This window comes from Aphelocoma coerulescens, chromosome 9 (genome assembly GCF_041296385.1).
Source record: "Aphelocoma coerulescens isolate FSJ_1873_10779 chromosome 9, UR_Acoe_1.0, whole genome shotgun sequence".
NCBI lineage: Eukaryota > Metazoa > Chordata > Aves > Passeriformes > Corvidae > Aphelocoma > Aphelocoma coerulescens.
Window position 1 is genome coordinate 21,304,858 of NC_091023.1, and position 15,268 is coordinate 21,320,125.

Consider the following 15,268-nt stretch of genomic DNA (forward strand, 5'->3'; position numbering starts at 1 on the left):
AAATAAAACAAAACTAGAAAGTTGGTAAACATATCTGCTGATGAAGCACAAGAACAAATATAGTCTGACTCAGTCCCTCTTTGCAAGGCTAGCAGGAATAAAATGTGGTAAACTTAATTGTGTTATGAAGGCACAGAAAATCTGAGCTTACACAGACAGCAGAAATGCCACTTTTAAAACCACTATTTGAAGAAAAAGATGAATATATATACAAATTGACAAAGCCAGCTATTATGCCTAGCACTATGGATTCACAGTAGCATTCGGGCTAAAAACCACAGCTCCACTTTCTGTAAGTGTTTCTACAGGGATGGATTTAGTAACTTTAGCTTATGCTTTTTATTCTCCTGAATGCTAAGAAGAGCTTCAGGATATGACCAAAATATAACCAGAACCATGAAACAAGTCAGAGGCAGCTGCAGCAACACTCCAAGGGAGCTGACCCTTGGGACCAGGCAGGCCCAAAGGTACCCTGTGGCTCTCCATCAGCTGGAACATGAGAGTGGACTCTAAAAACCCCAGAATTTAAAAATTTGATTGAAAAGCTCCAACACCACACTGAACATGCACATTTTTCTCAAAAGGGAAGAAGATAACAAGTCTCTTTGAAGAGACTCTCTCACTATTGGTTTGCAGTGGATTGTAGCTACTGGCCTGGTGTACATGAAGTCAATCTTTGTTGCTTCTCTGATTGCTGACTAAATGCAAAATGAACAGTTTTGCAGTTATTAGTCTCAGCTCTATATATCCCACAACCAGCAGATTAATTAAGAGACCAGGCCTTGAGGGGGGTGGAGGGGAAACAGAACCAAGCAAGCAAACCACCCAACACAAAACCAAACACCCAGGAAAAAGTATTCTGAAGACCTGTATCAGAATGACATTGCAACAAAAACCCAACCTTGCTTGTCTTTTTAAAATAAATCTCAAGAACTCACTGCAAGACATGATGGCATTTAGGATACTGTGGTGGTCATCAGTGGAGATGCTGGTTTTTCAAGAAAAGAAAAAAGACAAATAAAATAAAACTTCTCACCATCACCACCTTTTTCCACTAGGACTATGGAATGAAATTCCTGGGTGGAGACAGAAAAATTTTCAGCCACTTCCAGAAAACTTCCAGTACTTGAAGAAGGAGGAAAAAAGAGAGCTTTTCAGGACCTGCTATGAATGCAGAGCACTCTTTAGTTTATGAACTAGTTCATATCTGCATAAGAAGTTTACATAAAACTAGATTCCCTTTGCCTGAACCGCTCAGATCACACTGATATTCCCTCCGCGCCAAACCCCACTCTTTACTTTTCTCCTGTAAGTGACTGACTTTCAGAAAAAGAGGTACAGGAGCAGCCAGAATAAACATAACCCTTACCACACACACTGAACAATGATGTATTGGGGGGAAAAACCAACAGTTTACCTTGGATCACTTCCCTAGTTGCAAACACTGAACCTGACAGAGCCTACTGCTGACAAGGGTTTATTCCTACATTTGGTAGGGTTTCAAAGTTTAAAGCAGCTTTATGAGGAAAAGTTTTCAGACACTTTGCAAACATCATCCTCTTGCTGTACATCTACTACTTTCAATTTCAGTTTTACTTCTTGCAGCAAGATGTTGGTATCTTGTTTCATTTTCAGGCACACATATCAGGATGCAATCATCTGCAACACACCTTTAAGAACTAGAAAGGATCGTAACAGCAAAACCACAATAATAGCAAGCAGATTGGGAGCTGAAAGTCCTGGGCTTGATACCCAGTTTTGTGGTCAATTCTCACCACTGCAGACAGATTCAGTCTTATCATGCTTCAGTTTATGCAGCTTTCTCAGATTTAATATGCTTATATTAGTGATAATATTCCTGCAGAACGGAAATCTCAAATCGTGATTCGTGAGCACACAAACTGGGAAATGAAAGCTAAAAAATCTCAGATATTCCTATGATAAAAGAGTTAAAAGCACCCTGAAAATGCTAGAATGGCTTCAGCTGAAATAAAAAGAGTGCTCTGTGCTGTTCCAGCTGCTGATGGCTCTGTGGGACTATTTAAATCTTGTATTTTTCACAGCACTAGGATAGTGATCAGAACATACTTCTCCAGCTCTCTGGATTCATCACTTTGAAATGAAAGTCAAAAATCTACAGGAGGTAGCAATAAAATGAATTATTTTAAATTACCCATTGTTACTGTACCTGGTTGGGGAATAGAGCCAAGCTGTGCAAGAAATGCTGTCACAGGAAACCCTTGCTATTATCATTCAAAAAGAGCCAAAAAGGGACCCAATGATGTTCTGTGAATAACTGTCCACAGAGCAAACCTCGATTTGCAGGGCTGAGGTCATCCAGCGCCAAGGGGAGAGGAAGCACTTTTACAATGCACCTTCTGAATTACCACTTTTTGTTAGAGAACCCCCCAGTTAATAACTGCAGCTGATTACAGCATTCATTAGCATTATTCAGAATCCTGCTCAAAAACACAAACCTGAAAGAAAATTCTTCATATAGCCTGGCAAGCTGGGTAAACCTAGTGGCCAAGAAGCCCTCTCAGCAGGAAAGACATTTGAGATGGAAATTTGCTTTCTGGGACATTCCCTTCTCAATTCCCACTGCTCCACGCAAGCATGCCAGGATCTTTATGTAGGCTCTTGATATTTTCCTATCACCTTTCTCAGCAAAAAGTAGTAGCTGCTTCTTTTAGACCTGGTCTGTAAATATTTCATGAGACTACATATATATTGATCTAAAAATCAACATCAGAACACAAGAACAAACCCTAAGGAACACACACTCAGAGCTGATCCAAAGCCCAGATTAATCATGGAGGGAATCTGAACTTGCTGGAAACTGCTTTTAGAAATAATGCAGTTGTTTAATCATATATCTATATTAAATATATATATAATGAAACCAGTTATAAAAATGTTTAAGTTGTGCTAATAAACAGCACATAAGGGAGATCTGATAAAACCCAAATTCTTCAGGATGTTTTATTAATAATGCTCATATGACTCCTCTTATTCTTGCTCACTTACTTGTGTCTCTCAAGACCCAAAAGAACAAGCTGCTTTAACTTGAAATTCTCAATTCACCTCTCTCCTCTGTGGGCCAGAGGCAAGCACAGATTACACACACTTAGCAAGCCACCAAAGTTGCTACCATCATCTAGCAACACAATACAGTGTATCATCAATTACAGCTCATGTACAATATCATCAAATTAAAATTTACAGTAATTGCATCTTGTGGGGCTTTTATTGTCACATTCTCCAGTAAACAGTACTTAATTCATGGGAAGACTGAAAACAACTACTCGTGTGAAGGCAATGGATCTTGATTCTAAAAGCAAAAAACCCAACAACGACAAAAAGGGAAAAAGCCCCAAACCACCACAAAAATACAAGGTATTCTCAGCGAGTTTCAGTGCACTTCTGAAGGGCTCTCAATGCACAGCCTCAACAACGAATCAATCTATGGCTGGCAGTCAAAGCCCCATTGTTCAGAGCTTTGCTCTTTTCACTTGTCACACCCAGGCTCCGGGAACGGGCTCTGAACCATTTCCAGGAGCAGCAAAACAACAACAGAACAGAACCAAGGGTTAATTTATTCTCTGGGCTTACTGTACTTGGTGCAAAACAAAAACGCTGTGACGGCAGAGTGACCTTCTATTTCCTGATTGACCAGATGGCGAGAATTACTGACTTATGTAAGCCCCGAGCCTCCTTCCCCATCTGACGGCTGCTGGGGGAAATCAAATAAAGGGCTCTGCATAGTCTTTAGTGCTCCAGCCTAATCATCACAACACCATTAGAAGAAAATGCTGCAGGGAAAGGCAAGGAGGGAGCACGACTGAAACCCTGGATCCTCAAACCCAGGTTTTCTTTCGCAGCAGAACTGAAGCCATGGGTACAGCACAACAAGAAGGTTTGTGCACCTGCTGCCCAGGCCGTATCTCTTTTGCTAATGAATAAGTGAAGCCAGCCTCCAGGGCTGTCAATCTGGCACCTTTAGTAATTCATACAAGCCTCAAAGTTCTCTAAAAATAAGTAACATGAAAAGGAACCCAAGCTGTTTCACTAGCAGTGGTTTTGACAGGTATCTTGAGTAATGTTAATCTTTGCACCTTTCTTTCCTTAAAAAATACCAGCTGAATCACCAATTATTTGGGACAGTTCCTAAAAACAAGCACACATGGAAATAAGGTTGATGGCAACTGATAAAAATGAAACTGGGGGTGTTTGCATGTGTGCACACAGAATATTTTGATTTAAAAACCAGAATTATTGTGCAGCCCTGATTCTTGTCCCATTTCCACTAATGCAAACCAAGAGGAATTCCATTTGACTAAGCTCACTTAGGCTAATGGAGGAAAGGCACGAATTAAGCCAGAATCACAATCACAGTTCCCAAAAGGCCTGTATAAAATACAGTGTGATTGAAAATATTTTCCATCAGTTTTATTAGTAGATTATATTGGCAGAGGTGAAATAGCTCCTCACTTACAGCACAAAAAGTAAGATTGGAATTACACTGGATAACCTTCTGAGCAGCAAACCCCTGTAACCACAAGTCAGGTCCTGAATGAAGAAAAGAGAGAAAGAAACAATACCAATTCTTTCATTACCATGCCTGAAATGGTGTTTAGACCTGTACAGCATTGAATATTCCTAGTGCTTTATTCAATATTAAAATCTGGATCAAAATCTAATTTGCCACCATACTTTCTGGATAGTTCCTACATTATTATTAACATACAGAAAAAAAAAAAAAAAAAAAAAGAGGGGAAAAAAAAAGGCAGTGGAATAAAAGTCCTCTGTGAACTAAACCTGCTCCAGCATTAACGGAGTTATTCCCTATTAAATACAGGAATCTGAGGCACACATTTGAACCCCTGGATTATTGTGTGCATGCATATAAAGAATAACTTCAAGGGGAAAACAGTAACATATCTTGTCATTGACTAGAAAGTTACCACTCCAGCTCTCAGAAAACCTTTTGCAAATTTTACAATAGTTTAAGGATTCTTGCAAAACACAACATAGACACAAAGCTTTATCCCTTGTATGCAAAGCAGGAGAAAGAGGTCAGGAAGAGACTGGTAAAGTCAAGCAAAAGAAAAGCATGGGTTGAATGTCAGGGGAAAAAACACACTGAATGCTAAGAAGATAAAATTATTTCTCAGGAAGATACTATTTTCTGGGATATTAAAACAGCCTGTTGAAAGAAAAACAGGCTACTGGGAAAACATTCTTTCTCAAAGCAAAAATTTGACATTAATGTTGCAAAAGAAGGACTAAGCAAGATTTATGAAGTGTTGTGTTCAGGATTCTACTGAAAATTTAAAATACCTAGGACAGAATACTCTGTTCTTACAGTTAGTCACACAAGTGCCCACAAGGGCTATTTTGCATGCATGTGTTGGTGTAACCTCAGCACAGCCCACAAAACAAAAAAAAAAAAATAAAGGCAACAACCTGGAATAAACCCCAAGTGCTAAACAGAAACAATATCCTTCATCTCCCTGCATGTGCCATGCCCTGCTCACAGGCAACAGGCATGAAATTTGTGCAGAATAGTTGAGCAAAGCACTTCCTACCCAAAACCATTCGCAGAAGGTTTAACTAAGCCACAGAACAGTAACCCCAACATCCACAGATCACCCAAAGTTTAAAGCAACCTTTGCAGATAATACTGTGCCAAATGTTTACACGATCTTATCAGACCTTTCCTCGCCCTCCTAAATTCAAGCAGTGGGTTTTTTTCAATAATGTATTGCAGAAATGAGTGAGGTGGATTTCCTCCTTTCCCCAAAACACATGCAAGGACACGTCCCCTCCTGTGGACACGCTGCCACAGCCGACAGCAGAACAAGCTCCCACACGCAGACCAAGGATGCCCCAGAGCTCCCGACAGCACAGCATTCCACAGGCTGCATGTTCTTACCTGGCTGGGCTGCACTTGCTGCACTGGGCTCATTCTCTCCCATTTCCACAAAATTATAAACTCCCCTGAAAGGAGCCGAGCCGTTCCAGCCAGTGGACTTGGTCGCCGTGCAAATTCCGACCTCCTGACTTCCAGCTGCGGCACGGTAACCCTATACCTGACTTTCTTCTGGGAATAATTAGTATCCTGCTTCCTGAGCTACCTGAGCCTGCCTGACCTGTTTCTCTATAAACTGACATCATATCCTTTGATCTGATTTGGTTAACATGTGCTTCGGGCAAGGCTGCTTTGTCTCCTCTTGGGCTCTCCTGCTCCTTCGCTCCCCACCCTCTCCTTTCACTTTCACACAGGCAGCAAGATGAAGCATATCTCTGTTTCGTGGCAGGTGTTTTGGACAAAATGCCAAAGGCCACAGAAAGTTTGCAACTGCTTTTAAAGAACCTCTAAATCTGCATTTCGTAGGAAAACTAAACGTTAACTATCAACCCAGTGTCTGGGATGGGAACTTTGCAGCTCTCCACCACAGAGGACAACGATTGCTGCCAATGTAGCACCCCTTGGAAGAATCTTTGCAAAGAACCTCAGACCCAACCCATCCTTCCCCTGCCTTTCCCAAGGATTATCCCCAAGGAAAATGCTTTCCTTCAACACTGCAGTTTCAATATTATTTTGACTGTTTAATAAAAAGGGCTTCTAAACAAAACAAAAAGTTGTTTTGCTTGTCTTATCCTCCCTCTCCAGCACAAGGAGATAATCTTATCCAGCCACACTCCCAGCTGAGTTCCAAGAAAATATTTGCTCTTTTCTGCCACATAAATCAAATAACAGGTGTCTGATACATTTGCAATCAATTAGCTGAAAAAGTACACTTGTCTCTCTGCCTTCAAAGTCAGTTTTATTTCAACATTTACATTTGCAACTGCCAATGACAAAAATCAAAGACAAGATACAGCATTATTTTAAAGGAACAAACAATTGCAACTTAAAAGAGGTAATTAGCTCTTGCCATGTTAATCTCCATCTGGATTACACTCAAAATGGTCTAATCAACAGCGTTAAAATTTTTTTTAATCCAAAAGCAATTAAGTCTGTTTTAAAAACTAAAATGTGTTGTCTTTTTCTTCCCTTTTTAAAGTACTGAAACAGAAACACAGAGGGTAAAAAAATGGAAGATGAGTTTTTCAAGATCATTTGATCATTCAGGCTAGGTAAAGCATACCTTTCAAGTAAAATTTTTGAAACAAACTATGTTAATTCACACAAAAATCTCATTTAGAAGTAAGAATATCCCCACAAGCAGTAACATCCCCCAAGGTAAGCATCACATAAGCAGAAGTAAAGAAATATTTATGTCCCGAGTTTTGCTATAGAAAGTAAATCAGACATCCCCCAAACCTCAATCATCCAAACAGTGAATTCCCAAAGACGTTTTCACTTGGTTCACAGGAATGAAGGCGTTCAAAAGAAAATGCTCATGCTTTATTCTTGCCTGATTATTAAATTAGTTCAGTTAAACCAACCATTCCACAGTCAGAAAATAATCTTTACCAAGAAAGCAAAGAGAGAAGAAAAATGAACTAAGTTTGAAATTAGGCCTTTATTGTTTTATTTCTGTTAGCTTAGCTGAGCTATTGCTACGTTTTCCCCCATAACCAGCTCATGGCCCAAACTATGCAGTCAGTGGTTCCTACAATTCACCAGGCTCGTCCATCCTACTGTCATTTACTGCCAGTGAGCTGGAGCTGCCCCTGGCCAGCTCAGGGTCAGAGCAAGAGGTAAGACTCCAGCAGACACCTGGGGAACCTCCCCAGCTGTGACTTCCAGTTCCAATGCTGAGCATCATCTTGAGTAAATTTACTGAGTTTTCAGTGGAAAGTACCAGCGAACCATTCCACTGAAACATCCGTTTCGTGGGTGGAGGTTTTCAGCTCAGTTCTAGTGCAGCTTCCTCTGCTTAAGGACAGAGACGAAACGAAGTTATTTTTGTGTGCAGAGAAACGAGTAAGTAAGAACTTTGGTGGCTTTCTGTTTACTTCATGAGTGAAAAACCAAAGTGGTCTTTCCTAAAAGCTTCTGTTAGGACAGTTGTTGGAGAATGGATTTATTGGGATCAATAAAAGAACTGTGCAAGCTATTGAGCTGGAGGTTTTTGGGCCTGTGTGTGTGAGACACTTTCCGTGGGAAAGTCTCTGTGAAAAGCAAAACAGTTTCAGCCTGAGAAATTTCAGGGAGTAACGTACTTGCAGGTGTGATATCCAGGAGTATAAGGGAGGCAAGGACAAAATTCTTTTGAACATAACAAGACTGTGGAAAACTGCCAATGTAGTCCGATTGTGTAGAAATAGAATTATGCCCTGATAAGTGTTAAGCCACTTAGGAGCTAACAAGCTGGTATACTATATAAGTGCCTTTAGACTGCTAATAAAGGGGAGTGTATTTTTCAACCATATTGGTTGGCCTCTGTTTTTCTCCCCCCGCCGGGGATCCGAGCTCCCCGTCCCGCCGCGGTTTCCGACAGACAGTTACTGAAACAATTGTGCAAGAGCCTTTATTAAAGGGTCTAGGTCTATGCCTGCTTTTCAACCAGGTCCCTGCTAAGAAAAGAGATACCTCAGTTGCACAATCCTTTCCTGGGGACAGCAGAGGAGCACATACAGAAACTCCTTGACCACCTAACTCAGGGAAGTCAAAGATTTAGTGCTGAGTTTCTATAAACAAGTTTGAGTTGCTCTATTTTTAAAAGACATGTTTAAGAAAAACAATTTTATATATCAATGAAGTTCTGCAGTGCAAAGCAAAATGTATTTGGTAATTAACTGATGAGACAAACATCTAAAGCATTACTGCCCTCTCCAAACACAAACTGTCCATGTCTTGGAAGAGAAATCCTTACTCTATGTTAGTATTATTTGTAAGCATGGGAAAAATCACAATGATTAGTTTTTACCCTCATTACTGTATTCTTCAAGGTGTCCCCCCACCCCCATAAAGAGAGCTACTCATTCCAAAGAAAACTGAAGTGTAAGGCAACAAAAATAACTCTTCTCCTTAGCTACTGAGTACCAGCACTTCCCTCCAAGAGTAAGATTTTGATTTTAGGCTTTTAGCACCTACAGAAGGATTTTGTAGTTTAAGTTCTAGCATTTTCTCACATCACCTTCTGTTAACTCTTAGATATTCTTAAGAATTCAAGAGATGAGAGTGATAGTACTGAAAATACTTCTTCCCTTGAAATGAAGCCTACAAGTAGGAATAGCACAAAAAGGACGGAAACTCAAGATTTTTCACACTCCCTCTCCCAACAACAACTGATGGTGAGAAGTGGCTTTCTTGCTTTTATGTTCCCCTAAAACTGTTTGTTGTGCTCAGTTGTGTGCAATGATTTAAACAGAGTGTTTTCCAAAGGAGGAACTCTTAATTCATTCACCCTCTCCAGAAAGACCCAAGTGTGAAAATGCAGTGGGGCTTTGTTCTGCTCCCAGAGAAAAAAAAACAGAGAAAGTGATTGTGCATTTACTGCACATCAGATAAAATATTTCTTAGTCTAAAGAGTGCATTCAACAGTCAGTGAACAGAAACATAATTTGATGATTGTTGTGATCAGGGCTAAAAAAGAGAAAATTCAGTTATTATGCTGTGCATTAAGCCATGGCAAGAAGATCACTGCATCATCCTGCTGACACCATGGGTGACTTTAAGCCTAAATTCAATGTCATTAGAAACAGAGCACACTCCACTAATAGTGCTAAGAACTGGCAGAGAATATTAATTTTGTCACAAGTTTCCTAGAGTAGCTCTGCAAAGCTAGAGAGAGGCCCTCACAACTGAAAACCTTCAGAAAAGCAAAGGTTTCCTCTATGTGCTGGCCCAATGGCTCTCGGACTCTCACTTTTACTCAAGAATATTGTAATTTTATAGAACTAATGCAAACAAAGCAATATCACCAACAGCTAACTGGTGGTGTCCTTCTTTATTGGTAACATGTTTTGTTACTCTACATACTCCACAAAGGGAACAGAAATACATGTTCTGGGGTTCATTTTGCATTTTTCTAAAGAATATCGTTCCAATGTTTCCAAGATGTGAATAATGAGACTCTCTTATTACATGTGAAATTGCACAGATAATAAAAATAATATCTAGAACTGAAACATAAGAACTGTGAATATACAGAATTCTTTTACGCAGTTGCTAAGATGACTCTGATCAAGGGTCTGTGAACATTTACTCCTTGATAACCACGTGTTTTAAAGTGTATCACAGGAGAGAAGCAGCCCACCAAGTTTCTTGCAGTGACCACTTGTCTGGCATCATGGGCTGACAGTGTTGACAAGATAATAATAACAAATATTTCACCTTCAACAATGGCAGGAGTGCTGGGAGAAAAGGTACAGTGCCAATCCTGTCTGCCTCCTTAAACCAGAGGGACACAGATTCTGATGTTTGTATATTGTTGGTGCTCAGGGTCTCTTGTTGTTAGTACTGGTTGGTTGTTTTTAAGAGCAACATGGCTATTTCATTTATCTCATGAAAAATGGTACAGCAAAAGGAACAGCATGATTTGGTTTGCCTCTAACAAGCAGTTGTTTAAGCTACAACCTCAATTAAAACAGGAGATAGGATGGAGAAATACTTTCTTCCACAATTAAAATGGACTAAACACATAGGCAAGGATAATCAGTCTCAAAAACCACAGTGAAAAAGGTTTTCAGTGTCTATGCAAATGATGCACTAAAAAAAAAAAAAGCATGAGTTCCAGCAGCAGAGACCTTGCACAAACAGCACTGAGCAGTGAGCAAAGCCCAAGAAAGACTCGCTCCATCGTGGATGAGAAGCTCATCCCATATTCCTCGCCTTGCCCAAGTTTTACTTCCAAGTCTAGTTGTGCTAACCACTTTTTCACCAGTTACAAGGATATTGTGGTATAAAACTTCATTCAGATGCAAACATCATCACTTTGGAGCTTAGTGAGAAACAAAATAGATTTGCTCCCATTTATTTCTAAGCATTAATCACAGCTAACTACTAAAGGTACCAGCAAAGGCTCCAAAACACTGCTCTGACCTGCAACTCACTGACGTGGACTAAACAGAATTAAGATTTAGGTCTTCCAGATCCCAGAGGAGGTGTTTTTCCCCTTGGCCACTTTGCTGGGGATGGTTGCACAGAAGAGCAGTCTCCTTTTTCAAAAGCACATCCAGCAAAATGACTGACATGTTGTTCAAGCTCTCCTTAATCCCTTACTGAGTGAGAAAATCACATGCCAAGGGAATTTCTTATTATGTAGAAAGAAGGTGGCTTCATTATTTTTTGTTGTTTTGTTAATAATGCATACATTATTTTCACAATACCTGAATTATGGGTAATTGCTCTGTCTCTCTGAGACTTATCAGTCCTAACATGATTGATAAATGTACCACAATTTGTGACCTGTTTTACCTTTATGACCATAAGAAAACTCAGCATCTCTTCTTCACTCTCAAAATCCTGATTTGGAAGGCTGAAACATGACCACGTTCCTCACAGAAGTATTTTTCCCTCCACAGAAAACAGGTGCTTTATCAAAATGCAATTTTTTTAAGTTCCTTTAAATTCCACTTTCTAATCAGTTCCTCCTCCTCAGTTTTCAATCCCAGAGCTTTAGCAACCCAACCTCAAAAAAAAAAAAATGTTAGCAATCAAAATCAGCAATGGCCTCCTGATTCACTTCTAATGTTTTATACTTCCCAGTTAATGAAAATATAAGTCTGTAGAAAATAAATAGCAACTCAAGCTTCAGCAGCTTCAGACCTCAGCAGCTGAAGGATGAGTGCACAGAAGCCAAAGCTACAGACACATTACTGTGAAGTTGGTTTGCAGAAGGTAGAAAAAAGGAGGATTAGTTTTCCCTGTTTCCTTCTAATTTGGTCTTTTCTGTATTCAACAAAATTACTATAAAGGTCTGATGCACAGAAGATGATACTTTTTAATCTGGGGCTATAAATGATAGTAATGCAGAGTATACAAAACATAATAAAAACAATCTCCCTGCCCTTTGATCCACTTGATTATTTAGGAAAACAGCAGAATTAAACCAGTGCTTTTTAAAGATGCTGTTTGTTCGACTTAAAAATCTCTTCACAATTTATTTCTACCACCCCTACTTTTGATGAATCTTGTAGTTATAACTGAAAGCAAAGGAAAAATTGCATGACAAAAGTAAGTAGCTTTAAAAAAGGAGAATGGAAGAGTGAGGGAATGAAGAAAGTTTATCAGCAAGACATGTTATAAATGCTAATACTAACTCCATCTTGCACAACTAAGAAGTAAATCTTACTATTCTAAGACCACCTTAGGAAGCACAGAGTCTAGAAACCTAATACAGGAAATCAAAAGCAGATCAGCTCTAAATAGAAAGAAAGAAAAAAAAAATAAATCACCATTTTATCCTTAGTCTGCTCTTTTAGAAAAAGCACCTCTTCCAAAATAGGTTCAGATCTTGGCAAGATGAACACACATCTCTAGATCCATCTAGCACAGCTGGGAAGGGCTGCGGTTTAAGTAGGTCAGCCTGCATTCCAGGCACATATGTAAGCTTTTAAAACAAATTTACTATATGAAATACAGTGATTTAATATGGAGATGGATTTTCAAGCCAATGAAGACTTGAATGCTGAAATATCTTCTACCCCAGCAAATATAGAAGAGCCAGGAAGAATCTTATGTGTGAATCTTCAATCACTAAAGACTGTTACAACAGAAGAGCTGTAAAACACATATATATGTATATATAAAGATACATATCTATGTATATCCTACAGAGAAGCAATACTGTGCTACAAACGACCTCACTGTGTGGTACTGCCATGCACAGCAGGACAGGCAGCTCCTACAATGCCATGAGCTGCAATCCACACATGCCATCAAGCAAAGCCTGGCAAACAGCTCCCTCCAGAATCGAGCAAAGCAACCAAACTCTGCCTCATCACATCGTCCATCAGGCTAGACAGGGTGCCTGTCTGCATGGGGTGTCTGGAAAATACTTTTCATCACACCTATGGACAAATGAGGGTGCATATTGACCAGAAAAGCCTCTTAACCTGATACTCCCACACCCATTTATTACTTTTCTAGCCAGCAGACTTGCTGCCCTCTTGTGCCAGCTGTGGCTGTCTCCTGAAGCTCCGGTAAGCCATTCCCTTCACCAGTTGCACAGTAGGAAGGTATCCACTGTTTCCTACTACATCTGTGTTTCCTGGTACTTAAACAATGTTGATCAGCCCCTGCAGGAGCACACCCAGGGGAACAAGAAGCTTTCCTTGCTGCTGGCAGGCTGGAAGGTGAACACAGCCTCCCTGCCCCAGGTGCTGCGTGCAGGGCACACGTTCAGCTCAGCACAGCCTAACTCCCCATCCCCTCCTCTCCAGTGACAGCCTTGCATATCACACCTGCTTACAGCCCTCTGCAGATAAAGCACAGCTCATTAGGCTGTAGTAAAGCACATTTCATTAGTTTTTAACTACTCTGCAAAATCAGATGGGCAGGCACTGGGACTCCACAAAGCGAGGCCGAGGTTCTGACCCAGAACAATCTCCACACCAGAGTTGTGCTCCAGACTGAATAAATTCCTCCTTTTTTCCAAACTAGTTGTTAGATCAATTATTCACCATAAGTAACTCCCCATACAAAGCCTTTCTAGCATGGAATAACACTCTTCATTGTTGTTTGCATCTCTGAATCAGCTTTGCAGTACTGATAAAAAACAGAAGGAGCTTTATTTTTCCAGAGAGAGTAAAGGTAGCAAAATCTTATTCTCCCCAACTGAGGGGGAAAAAAAAAGACAAATTATTTTTAGATTAGCACTGTTCTTCATTTCTCCCCAAATCCACAATAAAGTTTTATTTTTCCCAATTCCAGTAGCAGTGCTGTACTCTTAGAAAACACAGCTGTTGGCTTGGTATTTGCTTGTATGCAGTAATTGCATTGCTTACTATGTTTTCACATGGATTTTTTAAATACAGAAGCAACATAGGAAATTAGATCTAAAATGCATCAGCGATGACCCTTTTTTCCTGTTGCATCATATGTTTTAATCAATAAACTGTCTCCATATCTCAAATGAATGGGACATTATGTAGCACAAAACAGCATAGAAGCCAAAATGAAGGATGAGAAGTTAATTTTGTGTCCATAGTTAAGAAAAGAAATCAGAATCTCACTTTCATACAGTGCTCATGGTACACACACAAAAATTAAAATCTTTTAACCCTTGTCTGCTCTGGGCTGATCTTTCCATGATTTTCTATGCTTCAGTCCCATGCAGCAGCCCAACAGAAATTACTGCAATACAAGTCAGTAAAAAAAGATTAAAACCCTTGCAAAAGTCACTTGAAAGTGTCAAAACTGGCTGATTTAAAGCACCATAGTGTAAGTTTCGTTAATCAATGTTTCCATGTAATCAGTGTTTCAATAGATCAGTAATACTGAAATTTCCTAAGCCAGCAGCAGGCATTCCAACAAAATACTGAAAGAATTTAATATGCTCCACTCACATCCCTTAGCAAAGATGGACAGCAATGATTTAAAGTTTAAAATTATTCCATTTGATGGCAAATGAAAGAACATTTCTGGTAACATTAAAGAAGTTTGTCAGGCTTTTTTCAACAGAAATGAATTGCACAGACAGAATAATACCGACTGGCCACAGTTAAAATAAAAAAGCTTACTTATTGTCTTGGTTTAACTATAATTATTTTTAAGGTATTTTGCTATCTTAGAATCTGCTATAGGGGAGTAAGCAGCCAACAGTTTGGAGACCTTGGACATGAACACAGATTCATCTTACAATTTTAATCTTTTCCTTCACTGATACAGCAGATTAAAGCACGACTTCAAATCCTTGGATCCAAAGTTTCTGTAACACCAGTGCAGTGGCAGCTCCTTAGTCCTGGTGGTTACATTTGAGTTAATACAACTCTATCCACAGACAATTACACGTGCAGATGATGAGAAAGAGCAATCTTGCCCCAGACCAAGGTTGCCCTAAAGAATACAAGTTACCACGAAATACAGTCCCACAGCAGTTTATCCAAACTTTCCAATGAATCATCATGAGCTACAAAACATTTCTCAATACCCTGTAGCAAACTCAGGACTTGTAATACAAGTATAAACCATTAAAAAGATAAATAGTAAGTCAGAAGCTACGGCTTACAAGAGAAGGAAGGAGAAAGATCATTTTGTTAATGACAATGGCCTCAAGGCTTTAGCTGTCCAAATTGAAACATTTCAAGCCTTTCACCTGATTTTCTGAGGATCTCCAGGTACAAGGAAGTAGTTCCACACAACTGGCTG

The 15,268-nt window shown here is 39.7% G+C and overlaps 1 protein-coding gene across 16 annotated transcripts in view; it reads right to left on the minus strand.

Annotated features, from left to right (window-relative positions):
- Positions 1–15,268, minus strand: part of NAALADL2 (N-acetylated alpha-linked acidic dipeptidase like 2) — a 432,075-nt gene that overhangs the window by 307,320 nt on the left and 109,487 nt on the right. Inside the window, exon 1 of one of the 16 annotated variants that reach the window (XM_069025074.1) lies at positions 5,936–6,062. The exons of the other annotated variants lie outside the window; for them this stretch is intronic. Coding sequence (XP_068881175.1) covers positions 5,936–5,978 — 43 coding nt within the window. The 5' untranslated portion in view covers positions 5,979–6,062. Of the gene's footprint in view, positions 1–5,935; positions 6,063–15,268 lie in introns of those variants that run through there. 16 annotated transcript variants of the gene reach the window in all.